Consider the following 19,215-nt stretch of genomic DNA (forward strand, 5'->3'; position numbering starts at 1 on the left):
TTTTGGGGACTACATATTTGACAAACAAGTGATTCTAGGCTAGCCTTACATGGAAAATGCTTTTTCAAGCTTAGATTTGGTCTTCCCTAGGAAAGGAGGAGGTGGTAGAACACGCAGAAGGGGCTTCAGAGGAGGCTGAAACTTCTCTCATAAAAGGTTTGATTCATACACTGACTTAACCTCCCCAGACTGCTGCTTCCCTTTGCCTTCCCCAGGAGGAAGGTTGGAGAATCCGTACCTTTGCAGTGCAGGAGGAGGTCAGCAGCCTTTCAAGGAGTATGTGCTACCTGCAGAGGCCAGCAGGCTCTGCCTTGTACCCTGCACTTGCCTCCTTCCATCTGCTCAGTCCGAGTCCCCTGGGCTTTGTCCGCTGGCCCACTGCAGTGTGGACCCAGGAGAACGACTCCCTTTGTGCTGCAGTGCTCAGAAAATCAGGTGCCCAGATTCAGCAATGACCATTCCAGGGCGGCTGAAGAGCCCCCAGGGTCTCCATGTGGTGGAAAGGGGATTTGGCACATTCACGAACATCAAGATAAACAAGACCAGCTGAAAAGCTGCTTTTATGTAGGTGGAGCACCGAGATCCAAAGATAAAAGGCAGATTGAAAGACTGGTCCTTGATAGGTTATGTGGCTCAAATGCAGACTATTATCAAAATAAATTTAAAAAAAGCCAGTCACATTTTTTTCAATATTAAATCTTTATTATATACAAAAATATTTTGTTGGGAATTAACAGAATTTCATAATTTGTACATTAACATTTTTATGTTTGGCTGTGTTTATTGTGAAAATATTAGCTGTGAAAAAGACAAGGTGGGGGAGGTCTTAGAAAACAAGTCACAATTTAAAAACATCCCACATAATAGCTGACTTTATCAGTATGAAGTCACAATGCTAACAAGTCCCATATCCTAGGCCTGCTCTACAGTACTGTATTCAAACAATTAAGTACTAAATAATTTCCAGGCTTACATTAAAAAATTTAGCTAATACTTAAGATTTTTTTTGTAGGAAGTTTTTAGCTAAAGAAACTAATTTTTTTACAGGAGAGCAGTTTTGAAAGTTTTACAAATTCAAATCCAGGTTAATTTCATATAGTGTAGAAATAAAAAAAACCCACAAAACAGAAAACAATGAGAGCTGGCAAAACCAGTTGAGAGAAGAAGCAAGGTAAGGAAACGCGTGGTGACAGAGTTCTAATACACATTTAAACCCAAACACAACCAAGATCTACAGTTCTTAGCCCAGCGTGGGGTCGGACAGCAGCAAACTTTCTTGTTTTAAACCCCACAGAAGCAATTCCCCTCCCTACACCACAGTGCACAAGTGTTACACATGGGCAACATATGGGGGGGTGGGGAAGGAATGCTCAACGTGCATTTTCCTAGGGGGAAAAATTATATTTCAACAGTTATCTCCATACATAATTGTGTACAAGACATAAACCAACAAAAATCAGTCAAAACCTTTTTTTGCCTGTACAAAGCAGCGCCGTTCATTTTGCTTTGTGCTATGGATCACGTGAGAGGTCAGGTAACAGGGAGACTGGGTATTTGGAAGAGGCTTTACTGTATTTAGGTAATTGTTGGCTGCTTGTGGAGTAACCAACAGTTGGCTCAGCCATGGGAACAACCAAAATTTCATGGAAAAGCATTAGCATGGAGTTAGTGACATAAAAGGGAAAAGGCTAAATGGGAGAAGGTGATTCCAGCACTACTTTAACTGTGTTACCTGACCACTGTCCTAGCAGCAAAAGGAACTCCACACCCAATGAGCATAAGAAACAGTTCCAAATACTGAGAAAAAAATTAATTTACTTCAAGTCTCATTAATTCTATAAAATATAAATATTGCTGAACCCCTGCTGAATAAATTCCATTTGTAGGTGAAACTGCCTAACAGCTTTCACCAAGCTGGGGTTTGTTTTTAAGCCTGTACCAGTAAATCTCAGCTGCAGTACCAGCAAATGTACTGAGAATTCAGCAGCTGACAATGTGATGTGGAATAGTATCCCACTGAGGAGAATTCAGGTAAATTAGCAGACACTGCCTGAATTACTTGCAGCCTTTACCCCAAAGTTTTATTTATATATATATGGGTGTTGGTGTGTGTGGGCACAAGCACATTTTTAATGTGATTAGAAGCCAAAGCTGCCTGTAAAAATAACCAAAATGGTTATTTTACAAGTGTCTTCTATTTTTTTTTTCAGGATCTGTCTTGGGCCTAAAACCAGTAAGTTATACCAGTCCTAAATACTGATGTTCTTGTTAACTACTATTTCCTCTATAAGACACAAGTTGAGAATCCCAGACAATTCCCATCAGCAAGCCTATTAAACGTATGTGAAAACTAGGAAATACAGGCCAAAAAAAGAAGAAACCCAGGGGGAAAAAAAGAGATGGGCCAGGACTTCACTTCAGCACTGTCAGTCAAAGCAGTCCACTAGAGAAAGCAAATTAAAGTACCCCTAAGGATAGAAACCCTTTCAGTGGCCCAGGAGAGGTTTTTATTGCAGGGAGAGGAAGGTGCTGGGAGCTGAGGGGTAGTTAAGGCAAGAGGCCCAGCAGACTATGAGTCTTTGATCCAGTACCCACCACACAGACACCAATAAAATGATCTCACTGCTTCTGCAAAAGTAGCATCATGAAGTTTGGCAATAACCATGTGGTATTTGAACTCTTTGGAATCTGGGTGAGGCAGGAAACCCCGCACGAGGCAAACAGCCTGTACAGATGTGCACAACATGCGACAGAGCTCCAGCTGTTGGTTGTCTGAGAGCTGCACCCGCAGGCACAATGAGGGGCAGCTGCTGCAGGAGGCACTGTCCATGCACTGGGACACAGCCTCAAGGTTCAGTGTGAGAGGAGAAGCAAGCTACAGGAAGCCTGGATGGGAAACCATGGGATAGGTGAAGGGAGTTCATGGTCGCAATATTGGCTCATACATAAGGACAGGTAAGAACCCAGTTCCTGATCTCTGGAGTGCTCTGCTTGGTCGCTCTCCACTGGGCCTTGAGCACAGCAGACACCAACTGGGCTCAAGGGGGTACCTACCCAGAGAAAGTTTCCTATTTCTTAGCTGAATCACCCTCTTCAATAAAGAAAACCAAACACAGGTGACTTCCTGAGCACTGAGCTGCAGGCAATTTGTAAGCAAGTCACTTTAGGAATGATTTTAGAAGACGCAGTGAATAGAGAGGATGAGGAAAAAAATGTCACAATTTGAGCTCAGCCAAGATGTGACAGTTTATATAAACACAAATTCAAAAGCGATGAGCTGATCTGCCATCCTGCTCCACAAAGCTTTCGTACAACAAAGCACACAGAGCTGCCCTGAGCCGAGAACACGGCACAAGTCACGGATACTGCATTGGTTATGAACTCGAATTTCCTTGCCTACAAAGATCTGTGATTCCACTCCATGTTTACCTTTGTTGTAGATTTGCAGAACATTTTAAAAGACTTTGATAAATCTATGCAAGATGACATATTCCATTATAATTATTCCACTAAACTTGGACTGCATCTTGTCACATGATGCAGAACCTAAAGCAGACCTGCTATAACACTTAGAGACAGCAAGGTCATCACCTGGGTACACGATGCACCACTGTATTTACAGGAGAGCTGAGATTGGTGCACGCTTAAGTGACTTTTTGGTGAATTCAGGGAAATAACTTACAGGTCTTGGCATACTGACTGTACTTCTATGTATAACTTTTCATTCACAGGGCAACTACAGTGTTTCTTCTATAAGTCTCTATATGTACAGAATTTTACAGCACCTCATGCACTGTCCAAAACAGATAGAAATTACAGATAAATATAGATTTTTTTTTTAGATTGAAATATCTGTATATTTAAAAAAATATACATTAGTAAACACAATAAACGAGGTCGAGAAGTGTACCAGTTCTAAAGTCTCACATGCAGGTACATTTCTGGATTAATTTGTGGTAGCTTAGTAATGTGATAACCAACATGAGCATTTTTTGTTTTACCATCCACATACATACATATACACAGACAACTATTTGATAATTTACTTTTCTAAACTACTTAAATATTTATCTTGTGATACATACCACATATCTTAAACATTTAGCAGCATCTTCACCTCGCTCAGACACACCTATTGTAATCTAACAGTCAATGTAAAGTTTTCCCGTTAGTATCTGGAAAATAAATGTTTAGTACAGAATGAGATAACACAAAATCCCAGTTAACTCCTCCAAAATACTCCAAACGGGTGTATTAGGAAATGTTTTCACTTGCTCAAAATGAGCCTTTCATAGTGTCTTTCTCCCCTAATTGCACAATGTCTGACAGCTGATGCAGCACACCCTGGCAGGTGGGGGCTCTCACTGCTGTGGATGTGACTGAAACAACACCAGCATTTCAAGAACCTCCAAGAACATTCTTCTTAAAAGACAGTAACTGTTATTCCAGTCATGCTACCAGGTGGGGACAAACTAAGCAGAGTATCTAATGAAAATCAGATTTTTTTTTGTGCCAAAACCCAAAACCACCACAAAGAAACATAGCAACCTCTGTCCCTCTCACCGTTAAACCCTCCAGTGTGAACCCTCAAGATTTAACAAACACATGCAAGGTGTGTGGTGTTTGGATTTGGGCTGTTTTCCCACCCAGCCTGGCATGCAGACATCCAAATCAGACATGCAAACACTTCCACATGATTTTTGTGCCAACCCAAGCAAGTAACCTTCTCTTACTGCATCAGAACTGCACTGCAGAATCACTCACTGCCATGTACAACACCACCACCACCCAAAGCTCAGCCACAACACTCCACTGCCTGATTTAAGCACACAGTGTGAACTTGTAGCACACATCAAAGCTTTAGGCTTTAGCAAATATGTGGCATTCTGGAGATGGCTAACTAGAGAAGGCTCTCTTGACAGTATTATCCCTGGGATGGAAACAGAATGAGTAGAGAGAGGCTTTCCTGGCTTAACCTCAGTAGTTGTGTTTCATGTGTTTGGTCCAGTAAATTTATGGAAAAAAAAAAAAAAGATGAAAATGAGTGATGTTTGCAATATGAAGTACTGTGGTGAGTAAACTGAAGAATCTTCTCGTTCCATTCACTGGGGAAGAGTGAACTCAGCCCACTTTTGGCATCACAAGTAAGAGTGTATTTCTAGCTCATAATGAAAAGGCATCTTATCTGTCCAGACAGCACATCTTATTTACAGCATATGGAGGTCTCCCATGATACAGTACACAAACACAGTTCAGTCATGTTCAGCACAGAGTGCCAAAAGCAAACCACTGAAATAGCCAAGCAACAGCCCTGCTAGCATTTGCTGCTACGCACAACACTCATCCACTTCTCAAAGCAGCCTCTGAGCAATAGGATCCCAGAACGTGTCTCCTGGGAAAGAAAACTACACGTCCTATGCTGGTGCCACATTTAAGAGCTCTGCCAAACTTAAAACCAGAGAAAACACATCCTGGAAAGCATAACAATAAAAATAGCATTGGTACAAATTTTCCTTAGAGAATTTCATATTCCCTCTGAAAGACTGAAATCTCAGTATTAAGAGCCACAAAGATCTCCCATGCTAATACACAAGCTTAACTAACTTTTTTCCACATACACTGGGATTTCAAGTCTCCTCTGCCCCTCTTCCCCCACAGCAACCAACTTTACAGGCTGTGTAAAAACCATCTGTTGTATATGGGTGTTTTGAGGTTTTTTTAAACAGTTTTCCTCTACTCTTTCCACTCCATTTTTTCTTTTCCTTGTGCACATAAAAGTCTTTTCAGAGCCCCAGGAAGCAACGCTGTTTTACAATGTCTAAGTCTGTCTTCCTCCAGAAATAGTTCTGAGGAAAATGCCCTTTGATAGCATTCCAGGTCACACTTTGGTGTTGAAAAAGAATCCTGAAGCCAGGTGCCTGTCACCAGATAGAGGAGGAATTAAACAGATGACTTCAGTATAAACACCTAGCCTGGTATGTGATGGTGAATATGACTATATACAACAGCTGACAGTGTCATATAAAACATGGTCACAAAAAGCTCATCTGAGCAACAAGCTGTGTTTTCCTTCTGTTCTCATTTTGCAGAAATTTACATCAGCTTAAGTTTTGATCAATGAACCTGAACCTAATATGACATATCAATGAGCCTACTGAGGGGAGAATTGTCACTAAAAAGGAAATACACTGTAAACAAAAAAACTTATAAACAACATTGCTTCTTAGCAGTAAGCTTCCAATTCACAAGCTATCTAATGAAAAATGCAATTAAAAACAATGTAAGAAAAAGCACAGAAATGCCATTACACAACACTCATAAAATACAGCAGTTGGTCACACGCAAATATTTAAAAGATAATTTAGAACCCAGCTAGACATCACAGGAAATGAAGCCACAGATCACTATACAAATACAGAACAATGTCCTAAGAAAAGAAAATACTTTTTTTTTTTTTTTTTTCTTTTTTTAAGCAATGTGTTCTCACAAGAGTGAATAAATAGTCCTAAACATTAAATGTCACCTACAAGGCTCTACATTATCAGGTTCTTTCTCAAGCTACTTCACCATTACTCAAATTGCACTGAATTACCTTGTGTATGACTTTCTAATGTCAGTACTTCAACTGTAATGGGCTAACAGGTTGGCTCCCAAGAAAGCTTAATAAGCAGCTTGCATGGTATTGCTCTGTTATTTTAGGAGACAGATAGAAGGGAACCTACACAAAAAGTTATCTAAATCAGGAGATATCAAGAACTTGTGAAACATCAGGAATGCACCAACATTAAGCTGAAAGCAGCTGGAGCAAAGGACCTGTGTTTTTGTTACTGCTTTTAATATTTAAAATTCTGCTTCCATGAAATTATTGTTTTTTAAAGATGAAAAAAAACCCCAAAGAAATTAGTGTTCTTTCCTAATAAGAGCTATAGACTTTTGATCAGTTAAACACTGACATTAACAAATTTTACAAAAATTGTTTCAAGTATCCTTTTTTTAATCACAGTGAAAATGTAAGACCAAGATGTAAATGTTGAAGTGAATGAAAGTTTCTTAGATGAAAAAGGCAAAGGTACTAAATCAAAACATAGAAAAATGCTTAAACGCATTTCCTTCATGTGATATGAATAGAAAGGTTATCTGTAAAAAGTTAGAAAAATTAAAATAAATTACATATTTAAGTACACTTTCTCCTCAACATTTTTATAAAAATTCAGAACAGTGTACTTTTGAATATACACAGAGTAAAAATGCACAGGTGCTGTAGGTTATCGTCAGTATCTACACATCACATTTGCTGCTGCTGACTTTATTTGTTACTTAAGCTCCCGTTGGAAGGGCTCAATAGACCCAGCTGATGGGGACCCACTGCGGCTCCAGCCTCAGTCTCTCGATGGCCGTCTGCAGCTTCTCGAAGGCTTTGTCCAGGTTGTCATTTACAATGGTCAGGTCAAAGTAGTGGTTGTAGGCTCGCTGGATCCGGGCGCTCTCATCCACTGTTTTTTTCAGATCAGTGTCCTGTGGAAGAGGTTTTTAAGGATTAGTGAATCTAAATCTTACTAAAGATTTAAAGATAAGACTGGGCAAATCCTTATAGATGCAGAAGAAGATCCCTTCAGTACATACTGCAACTGACTATTTAAAGCTAGATACTGAATATAGTTTAAAAATAAGGAAAGTTTTCATTTGTAGTAAATTCACACAGAAATTTAGCTAAAATACATTGAAAGGGCTGAAAAAGTTCTGAGCTGCGTCAGTAATGTTAAATATGGTAAGCAAATGTTTGCCAATCTTCCGATTTTGATGAGAATCAACAGAAGCACATGGACTTGGGCTAGTGTGTACAATGAGCAGTTGATCACTTTTTATGGGGAACTGATGATCTAACCAGAATAAAATTAATGCTTTAGGAATGACTGAGTCAATCAGTTTTGTAAATATATTGGTGCCCCTTTTATTTCCACAGAAGGCACCAAAAATCCAAGATTTTAAATTTGTATGAAATGAAAGACAATTTCTAGCAGAATAAAGCTCTAGAATACCTTATGGCTCTTAGAGACAACATTTCAGCCTAGCTCACCTGACACCAGTCCCTCACTTGTAAACTACTGCTGCATTACTGTAATCCTGCCATGAGCTGCAAAATATGTAGGAAATTTAGATTCCTACATTATGAAGCCTTTATAAAGTGCCTCTGAGCGCATTTCTGTGTTTTGCTAGTCCTACATTCTTTAAAAATTCCTCTCCATTTTTGCACAACAGCAATTTTTTTTGTGAGCAGTTATGAGGTTTGACCCTCTTTACAGTATTTATTTCAGTGTTTTCAAACAGCTGTCAATATAAAAGCCAAAATGAAAAACTAAGTTTGTCTTTCCTTCACAGTGAATGAAGAAGACAAGTAAATGTATGATCACGAGAGCCAGACTTTTTGTAATGGAATGGGTTAGGATGCTAGAAATCATACAGCCAGGTCCACTAGTAAGCAAATCATCATACTTTAAATGACATTTGTTTTTCATTTGTTCAGGAAGCACAAGAATATGAAATAGCAAATCATACTCTATATACATGTGCAGGGATGTGATGCAGAATCTGTAAAGACACATAAATGCATATTTGAAATTTAATGACGCTCTTTATTATTTGTAAGAAGTACTACAGAGGCAAGGATGTCCCTTAGGGAATCAAATATTAGGAAGTGCAGGAAATTATTTTTATACTTGTCTGGAAAGTTTTAACCTTGCCTTCTTCTATATGCACCATAAAATTCAGGGTTCATTTGGAGCAGGAAAGAGGAATGACTGAGCATCCACAGAGATACTAGAATGCATAATAACCAGAACTCATGACTAAAAATCATATAGTCATTTAGTGGAAATACTAACCCACCCTCCCATTTTATAGCTTTGAATGCTCTGTCAGCATTTATTCAAGATACTCCTATGTTTCTGCAGTGCTACTGTTATGAGCCATCAGCAGAACACAGTTTTTCTCCATTGGGAAAGTTGAACTGCTCAGACTGGCTTTTTTTTAATTTGCCCCTGCAGCTGGGAAAGTTCATGCCCACACAGAATATTTATACTTTGCTGCATTGGAGGAAACAACTTATTTCCCTCTGCTACACATAGTGTCTCAGAAAAGGAGGGAAGATCTAATGAACAAAACATGCCACTTCACTTTATATGACAAATCCAAGGAACTTCAGGGGAAGCTGTTCAACACTTTATTCTGGCAGCTCTCAGCCATTCTCAGTGCAGCACATGCTGCTGCAGCAGTGAAAACAAGGACTAGCTGCATTCTTGGGGATTTTTTTGTGGTTTGTTTTGGAGCTTTTTTTGTTGGTTTGTTGGTTAGAGCGGTTATTGCTTTTTCCTTTTTTGACACAAGCTGCAATACCTTTCCTAAGCATTATAGATGCTATTTTTAAAGCACGTATATCTTATTAAGACAAACAAAAATTTGGGTGGGGAAGGAGATGGGAAAGTCAAGGAAAGACATCTGCATAAAAGAACAATCCCCATCATGAAATATCTACCATTTACTGCAAATAATCAAAGGTGACAGTTCCCAAAGTATACAAGTAATTTTTGTAATCAACACTTCACTTTAAGAGGTCTATTTTTAAGAAAGAAGCTATCTTCCTTATACACAGCATTTGATTAACTTCTACTAGGTAATCAGCAAAAGTCTTGCCTAACTTTACTTAAAGACATTAATTTCAGAACAAATCCCATCTAAAATGAATGGTAAAGAATTTAAAAAAAAAATCTAAGAACATCTTGTTCAAAGCAAACTGAATAAGAAATTATCTGCTTACAGTGAGAAGTTTGGTTGTAATTCCAGCATCTACCACAGCCTTGTGCATAGCTCGCAAAGTCTCCAACTCTGGAGCAGCAATAAACACCACATAGGGCATGAATTCTGAAGTCCTCAGTATTTTTAGGGCCTAGAAGCAAAGAAAAGGGAAAAAAAAACACTAAAGTTTAAGAATGACTCACCAGATCTCTTGTTACTTAAGGGACACCACAAAACTCTGCTGTTCAAATGGGCAGCAACACTTAAGTGAAGATTTTTATTTCTATTTAAGAAATTCATGCACTGCCTTTTGAAATGCTCAGCACCATTCTTTCCTTGGCTTAAAAGATTATTTATTACTCTGCAAGACTTCTCTTTCATGCAGAATTTAAGCTGGATTTTTTCCATCTTTCTAACCCATTCCAAGTAAGTGCCAGAAACACAAGAATCCAGTTGATAACTGTAACCTTGAAACCAGGTAAGAAGCCTTCAAATTTGAAGGCATCTCTCTTCACCTCTTCAACACTATAATCCCACACTTGTTATAATAACAACATTATCAATCATATACCTGTGGATTTACGTCCAAGATACAGGTCCTTCCTGTCTGAACAACTTCAAGGATGGAATCAATTTTGGTGCCATAAAGATTTCCTTCATATTCTCCATGCTCTAAGTATCTGCCAGCTTTAATATCCGTCTCCATTTCAGCTCGTGACACAAACCTGTATGCTTGCCCATCCTTTTCATCATCCCTTGGCTTTCGTGAAGTAACTAAACAAAAAATTTAAAATATAAATTGAATGTTTTTGTTTAATATTTGGAATATAACTATGAGACTGGACTGCCTATTAAGTTAGGGACACTACAATGCATATTGTTATACAATACAATACATGCTGTTATACAATTGCAATTGCTCCATGTACAGGTTTATTCATTATTCTAGATAAATTTTAAAACAGAGCACAGCCCCTCTTGTTGTCTTTATTTATATTCCTTCCTATATGTTGCTTACCCACCCATTTGCCTATTTCCTTTGTCCTACTCCTTCACACCATATACAATACTCATTCATGTCATCTTTTTAATCATTCACTTAATAAAATACTTATTTAAGTGACTTGGAAATCAAACGGAAGTTTAACTTTCAAATGCCAAATGTACTTCTGAAAACAGCTGAGCACAATAAAATCTGCCCATCCCACCCCCAAAACCTTTGCTCTCTGTATTTGCCCTGTTTTTCAGGGTAGAATTACCTGAGCTAGCTATAAAGAAAGTTAGCTTAAATATCAGAAGCAGCCCAGCCACCGTAGCAGAATCTTAGTGGAGGCCAGCTAATGCTGCTTTCCAGGACAACTTCCCTTTTAAAGCAAGGTAAATTCCCTGTAGAAAGATTAAAGCCAGTATTTGAGTAAATCATTATCAACTGCCTTGGGTATTGGCTACACTGTGCAGTACACACACACTACTTAAGCAAAAAAAGTAAAAATAAAATTTAAAAAAGGTAAAATAAAATATAACATCATATTATTGACTTTGCTGTCCTATCACTGTATTAACTACCATCTACTTGTATTTAATTAGATTTGAACTCTAGAACATATTAAACATAACAGCCAATGCATTCATTTGATAATACTTCTATCATCACTCCGTGCAACTTGAGACAAGTGGAAAGCAATCTTTCCCTTCCAGTCATTCCTATCCACTTCAATCTTACAGAAAACACAAGTGGCCAGGAGAAATGATCATCTGAAGCTGTTAATAAATACATTACTAGAACATCTAGTTTTAGTCAAGATTCCATGGAAAGATTAAAACTATAGTGGTTAATAGTACATGAAAAAGAATAATATATCAGTTTGCAATTAATTTTGGAGAGTAAGCTTTAACATTTTACAGCTAGGAGATGATTTAACAGTTCAGTTATCCACACTGAAATAAAACCACAGCACCATGTGCCGGATTAGAACTCAACACCAAGAACACTCTTCTTCCCATAGCACAATGGATCAATTTCACCCATTTCCCACTGCCCAAAACACATCCTACACAAATTTGTTTATGAATGAATGACTTGGAGAATTTTATTCTAATCAAAGACCAACTAAGTTTACTGATTATCCCACTTAAAACTAAAGTAGAGAAGAGGTTCTATATACAGTAAACGGGTATTGCATATGCATGATTAGACTATCAGATTGGGAAAAGTTTACTTTTATGCCTTTGAAGAATGTCCAACAACTATGTTGCATTACTTACATATATTCAAGCATCTATGCAGCATTTTAGAGAAATAAGTAATTCTGAAGGCTTTTTTGAAATAGAATAAGAATTTTAGAAGCAATAAAATGCCTCTTACTGTTTTGCCAATATAAAATGATTAAATTCCCAGGAAAATATTTCCTTAAAAAGTAACACTGAGAAGTCAACCTGGTTATCAGGTCCACAAACCAATTCTAAATGCTCTGGCCGTTTTTGATGCTAAAGATTCAGCAAACAAGAGAGACTGGTTCTCTCATCTTGCACAATTAATCTTTCAGACCTGTCTCTCCCCCTATTATTATCAGATCTAGAGTAGGAATACTGCAACTTACATGGCACTGTAGTTCCAAATCTAGTAGGATTCAGCACAATAAACCTGTTCTTCAAACTCCTTCGCCCCACTCCTTGGGCCCCAATCAAGACCAGAGTTTTCCTCTGAAAAGGAGGCATTTTGGCTACTTCCTCATATATCTGGATTTCATGGCGATCAAATTCTACATTGAGAAATGTATAAAATATTTTAATACACACTCAGGGCTGTGAGAAAAAAAAAAAAAGTAGTCCTACCATTTATCAACAGACCCCATGTGAATATCAACAGTACTCAGAGGGCAGTAGGTCTGATACAAGATTTCTTTAAATTGGTTTGGGAATAAAATAGGTATTCCTCCATGGACAGAATAAGGTCAGGTTCTCATTTTTACTTCCAAGGAGGAAGTCTGTGTTTGATCAGAAGGGGAAAACTGATTAACAGTTTGTGAAGTTCCACAGAATCATGGGATGGTTGAAAGGTACCTCTGGAAGGCATCTGGTGCACCCCAATGCCCCGGACCACACCCAGGCACTTGTTAAGTATCTATCTCCAAGGAGGGCAGCTCCACAACCTCTCTGGACAACCTGTCCCAGTGCTCAGTCACCCTCATAGTGGAAAGGGTATTTTCCGATATGAAAAATCACTGGCAACAAACATTTCACTTTCTTTTCTTAACACCCAGTTTTCCTCTGATTTCCACCCACCAAATGATGTACTCAGCACAGCCATGTCTATAACAGTCACTATTGCTTTTAAACCACAAAAACTATCTGATCTATCAAACTTATAATCAAATATTTTACTGCAAATCTTTAGCTCTGGGTATTTGGATACTACATCCTGCAAGTTTTGAAGCCTAAAGAACTTTGACTTTCATGATATATTAAGAGATACCTGCATTTCTTGTAGTGAGATACATCATCTTTTTCTTTTTCTTGCTGCTTATTGTTCCACAGAAAGGCCCTAAAAATAAAAAATTAGATGAACTCACAATTTCTGTTAATTTCCAAAGCTTATTTACATGAATATATGAAATTTTAGATTAATAAATTTATGAGGACTATTCTAGATTTGTATATATCCTAGAGCAAGAAATTACATCTATTTACAAGCCCATCAAATGGTACAGAAAGAACTGAACACAGAGAAAAAAATATTTTTCTTGAAAGAAAACAGCTGAAAAATTCATGTGTAGCTTATTAACTTTCAGTGCATATCATACAAAAAAATTTTTAAAAGTGCACACTGTCTGTCCCACCTCATTCAGCTTTCCAACACGAGGTGGCAAAACTGATTCATTTCTCTTTGAATGCTAAACAGAGACTTCACCCTTTGTCCTTCAGTCAAAGTCAAAACACAAAATTCAGCATTTCACAATCTGTGTAATCTCACATAGCAGTTTTTCTATTATTTATCAAGGCAGAAAAAGCAAAACAAATGGAGTCAGAGCACAATCTACTCTTGAAATGCACTAAATCTCACCTGAGTTGTCCCAGTCCCTCCTAACAAAAGCCTTTCTCTTCTCTTCCAGGAACTGGCTAGGAATTAGACCTGCACTTCCTCCTTCTTTGACATGACTAGCCTGGAGAAAAAAAAAAAAACAAACAAATGATTATATATAACTTGTGAGAAGCATTTTTCTCATCAACATGGTGTTGACTGACTTCCACACTGCCAGTTTCTCAGTGGTGAGTGTTGATACATTTACTACTGAGTCTCAAAAATTCAAAGTCATATGTAAATATTAGAATTCTCCTTTACAGAAATAGTGTTTTTCTAATGAGTATTAAAATTCAGAAGACTTAAGTAAAATAGATGCAAGTTTCATTACTGGTTCCCATTATGTTAGTAAGCTCCTGCAGCCATAAAACTTTGGCATAAAATTCCCAAGTGGAATTCTCTGACTCCAGACACTGAAGTCTCTGGTGAGAAAACTCAGGATTTTCTAGTATACAGTATACTTATTTTGTATTCTTGAGCTGCTACAAACAGGTTCCAGTGCAGTTTATTAACTGTCATTTCCCAGTGAATGCCAGTAACACATCCCTAATCATGCCTTCGAGCTTTTTGCACTAAGCAACTACAGATTTAAAATCTTAGTAATTTAAGTATTCCCAGTAATGAATTGGCTAAAATTCTCTATAAATAATTTCATGAGAAGCTCAATTCTCAGCTTAACACACAAAACCACAGTTATGAAGTATTTAATTTTCCATAAATCTTTTGCTTGCATTAAATCCTTCTTTTGCTAACCGGAGATGTTTGCTTTTCAACTTGCATGCTGTTATCTATGACTAACTGATTTTTTACAGTATGAAGTTTTCATTAGCAGTCTAGTATTTCTAGAAAGCATAAGGAAAAACTAAACTTCTTTTTCCTGGGGCATGATCTGCATAGCAATACACTATACTGATTTAACACATTTCAGTTTTGCCAGATTGAGTGTTGAAAATTTATTTCTCCTGGACTCCCACAAGTTACAACTGGAGAGCTTGAAAGGCAATACAGAACTCAGCATGGGAGCTAAACATCAAACTCTTCCAGAGTTTTGGATTGTCTACTTCTGAAACTAATTAAGTTGGCAGCAATAAATTTTCAGCCTTTCCTCACACTTTTTATTGTCTTTCTGTTATTACTGTCACTGAGAAGCAACAAAATTCAGCAGCTGATGATGTATATTGAAATATTTCTGTTGCTTTTAAAGAAGTCATATATCTTGTTCTCAGGTAGTGTCTGGCTCTCTTCTGCTTGTTACCTTGCAAAGGGTGAGCAATATAGGGACAGAAAGGGAAATAAATAATGCTAAACTCTTTGCCAGTTTTGAGGATCTTGGTTGAGAAAAGGGTCTTAAAAGTTCACTTGTCCCATTTTCAGAGGCACTGATAATACTTAATTCTGTGCATAGTGTCTTGGAAAAAATAAACATAGCATAAGCAGTGGATTACATTTCTACTGAAGGACTGAGTGTAGAAATACCACCTTAAACCAGGATGAACTGTTAATATTCAAAATATGCTAAGCACTGTAACTATGAGCTTGCATGGTACAGACACTGATCACCACTGTTGAAATAAAATATACAGCCTTTCCAGACAGCTATTCTCACCCCCTTAAAGTTCACAGGATTAATTTCCCTCTCCTCAATTCTGAGCACTCTGGAAGGGGTCCACTTCTTCCACTGTTGATGTCAGGGAAGGCTCAACACAATTATAGTTAAACTAAGACTTTTTTCCTAGAAATTTTCCACCTTAAACTGATTTGGGAATGTCCAGGCTGTTGATACAAGAACAAAGACAAACAGCACTAACAGTAAAATGAGTGTTACATAAACAATTTAAAACATTCCTTTTCCTTTAGTGTTTCAATTTCATATCTATTAGCTTGAAATTGGATTACACGAAAAAATGTTTTTTTCATGTTGTCCTGGTTTAGGGTAAATTCTACTGTTTAGAGCAAATCTACTCTATGGAGTTAAATGGAAGTAGATCATAATTTAAAGAGTTCATTATTAAGGCAATTACTGATGCTTTTTAGTTTTTTATCTGACTTATTTTAATCTTTTTACCAACCTGCCACCAATTCGGATCTTCCCGGTTTACAATCTGAAGAATTTCTCCTTTAGAAAATTTCAAACCTGCTTCTTTGCAAGGGATGAGGTTGTCATTATATGGATTATAATCAAAATGACACTTCACAAAAACCTGAAATGTGTAAAAATTAACAAAGCTTAAGCATTATAAAATACATTCTGGCTAATCTATTTGTCAAACTGAAGTAATGTCTTTATCTAACAGATAAAAAGCTTGACATGATCCAAGTTGCATTTGGCATGTAAAATACATTCTAGGGGGAAAAAGTTATACACCAACTGGGACAGCATAATCAACAGTGTAAACCTTGGCTGAAGTAGCTTCATGATAAAAATAAAAAAATCTGTTCCATTTGGACACGGTATTACAAAATGCTCATTTTTGCATTTCAGCGTATACAACTCAATTAAAATTCTGACTCCTAATTACTTAAAAATACCAAAAAAATCCTGGAATGTGAGCACTTTATTTAAGGCTTGTGGAACCTTAAGAATTTTTTTGCCATGAACTCAGTGTTTTAGAAGTAACAGGAGATGCAACTGCTTAAGACTCAAATTTGATGCAGGGGAAGAAAGAGTGGGTTGCATGACTGAACTGAAAACATCTCTAACTCTCTTTGTACCAGGCTGGGGAGCAAAGGAAGCCCTGCACCTGCCTCAGTAGAGCACATTCCCTCAGCCTCTGCTCAGTGGAAGCATAGCCTGTTATAGCCACAGGCATTAAGACCCACTACCTGAAGGAGCATCTTATACGGTGTTTCAAAGGCACTGATTTAGCTCAGGAAGTCAATTCTGCCATGGAGAAATTGACAGCCTACAGCAACAACAAAAGGATAAGGAATAGCCACCCACTAAAGTCAGCGAGCTCAAGCTCACCTGTTGAATTAAGTATGTTTCTGAATTCTATGAAACTGATTGGTTCAACACCAACCATGTTATAAACACACACAGTTGACTGCATGAAGTGTGATTGTGGTCAGGTCATGAGAGGTCACTTAAGGTCAAAGAAATGTGCTTTATATGTAGCATACAAATGTCGAACAATTTTAGACACTAATTTGATTTTTTTAGGTGGGTGTATTTTTAGATGAATAAACCCATTTCTAAAATGTGATTAAAGGCAAATACAGGTAACTACATTTTACTCTTCCTCCTAGCATTATATTCACAAAATAATCAGAGTATGTCTAATCCAGAATCTTAGAGAATCTTACACAATAAAGAACTGAGCAGAAATTCTTTTCACAGAATCATCAGAAATGTGCTACTGACCTGTTGAGGAATGACAGTGTCTCTGTAGCTGGGGAGAATTTTCAAAGTGACACTTCCACTGATGTTTTTCAGCAGTTCTTGCAATTCTTTTGGATTGTTTCCAACCTCGTGGCCGTTCACCTCTTTAATAATGTCACCTACATGCAGAAGACCTTGCCGATCTATCATCCCTCCATGAAGAATTCGGGCTATTACCAGATCATTGTTCTCAACTCTAAACGTGACTCCCTGAAAGAGGTACATGACACCCAGTATATCACTGTTTGAATTTCAGGTTCATTTTACCATTATCTCGAGCACAAGTACACAGCTGTGGGATATTCCACACACTCCAATGAGAACAGATAGTTACAGCTACTACAGTGTAAGAGCTCCTGATACAGAAAAGCATCAGGTGACACAGAAGTGCTTTCACACAAAGTTTTCATACAACTGAAAAAACCTGTTGCTCTTGCTTGCATGCAATCCTTTAATCTCATATCAGGACCAAATAGATGTTGTGTTACTCAGTTATGCTAGCAGATCATTCAGCCCAGTGACTGCCTAATCACTATCCCATAACTGAGCTTATCACCCACTAAATTACACAATATAATGGTAATAATTAACACATAATGCAAGAAATCAGGTACGTGCAAATGTTTTCACTAGCACTTTAAAGACACACTCATCCCCAATTACTTACTAGTGGTTCTCCTGCTCTTTTGTGAATTCCAAGGATACGAATAGCATCTACTGGAACAACCTGGTTGTTGACTGAAGAATTATTGACTTCTGGGCTAGAAGGAGGGGAATCGTAACATTTTGAAGCCACAATATCATGTGCTTCCAAGAGTGACTGCAAAGAAACAGAAAAAAATACTTTTTAAAGTCATGAAGTAACTGTTTGTGAAAATATTTAGCGCTGAACAACCACTGAATCTGTCCTTTTGGGACCAGGTTACTCTTACTTCACATGAAATAAAACAAAACCAGACACACAAGTGCTCAAATGAATTGATAAGCCTATTGCCTTGACAAACATGCTATCTTGTAAATAAAAATGCTGTTTCTTGAGGAAGTATAGGAGAAATGCAACTAAACTGGGGAGGAATGTGTGATGTTAGAAGGGAAGACAGAAAAAGGATTACCTAAAATAGTCTTCCACCTAATGAGACAGTATCTGAGCAAATGGTTTCAGTAAATGAACAAACCACTGCAAAAAATGAAGATAACTCATCAATAGATACTTGTGTATGATGCAATAAAATTTTCTTCCACAGTAATTTCAATAATGACAGGTATGCAAGGATTTCTAGCCATCTGCAAAATGAGTGTTCCCTGCTTGCATAAAGGCAAGGCAGAATTCTAGCACCAAATGAATACAAGCTGACAGAATTTACTTTCTGGAAGACAAGAACTCAGGCCATAGAGTTAATGGTGTTTTCACCAGTCCACATACATAAATACAAGGTAGAAGGAGGAGATCCAAATGAATATAATCACGTTTGGAAGACAATGTAATTTAGGCATGATTTTCTCATAGAAGATATTTTAAGATAAAGAAAAATGTATAAGACAATACATACAGGTAAACCAAGATTAAATTTGTACATTAAGACAGTGGAGACTTTCTGTCTTTCTGTCACCTTCTAGTGTAAGGTGATGCTGCTGTGGTGGGGGATCTGGAACAAGATGATCTTTAAGGTCCCTTCCAACCCAAAGCATTCTGTGATTCTGTGAGAGGAAAAGGGACACCTGATAGCCATCATACACAGTAGTGCAAGGTAAAGCATCCTACAGCTCAGGGACTTGCACTGACAGATACAGAGAGAGAAGCAGCAAGCAGAAGAGTTGCCTACTGGGCCTCCAACTACACAGCTTTGTTTCCAACAGTGACTGCTCAGATACAGTCTTAAGGCAGATTACTGACTGTGTCACATAAGTAGCTAAAAAGAGAAGCCACCATGGGACAATCACTGCTACTGACATGGATGTGCCA

At 37.7% G+C, this 19,215-nt stretch overlaps 1 protein-coding gene across 6 annotated transcripts in view; it reads right to left on the bottom strand.

Annotated features, from left to right (window-relative positions):
* Nucleotides 1-7,290: 7,290 nt before the first annotated feature.
* Nucleotides 7,291-19,215, bottom strand: part of PALS2 (protein associated with LIN7 2, MAGUK p55 family member) — a 53,090-nt gene continuing 41,165 nt past the window's right edge. For all 6 annotated transcript variants that reach the window (XM_086853921.1, XM_086853925.1, XM_086853935.1 and 3 more), the window contains 9 exons: nt 17,920-18,072; nt 17,235-17,462; nt 15,943-16,074; nt 13,856-13,955; nt 13,268-13,336; nt 12,393-12,554; nt 10,364-10,566; nt 9,815-9,943; nt 7,291-7,515 (listed from right to left, as the gene is read on the bottom strand). In XM_086853921.1, coding sequence (XP_086710047.1) covers nt 7,339-7,515; nt 9,815-9,943; nt 10,364-10,566; nt 12,393-12,554; nt 13,268-13,336; nt 13,856-13,955; nt 15,943-16,074; nt 17,235-17,462; nt 17,920-18,072 — 1,353 coding nt within the window. In that variant the 3' untranslated portion in view covers nt 7,291-7,338. The remainder of the gene's footprint in view (nt 7,516-9,814; nt 9,944-10,363; nt 10,567-12,392; nt 12,555-13,267; nt 13,337-13,855; nt 13,956-15,942; nt 16,075-17,234; nt 17,463-17,919; nt 18,073-19,215) is intronic.

The sequence above is a fragment of the Cyanistes caeruleus genome, chromosome 1 (assembly GCF_971803275.1).
Source record: "Cyanistes caeruleus chromosome 1, bCyaCae1.hap1.1, whole genome shotgun sequence".
Lineage (NCBI taxonomy): Eukaryota > Metazoa > Chordata > Aves > Passeriformes > Paridae > Cyanistes > Cyanistes caeruleus.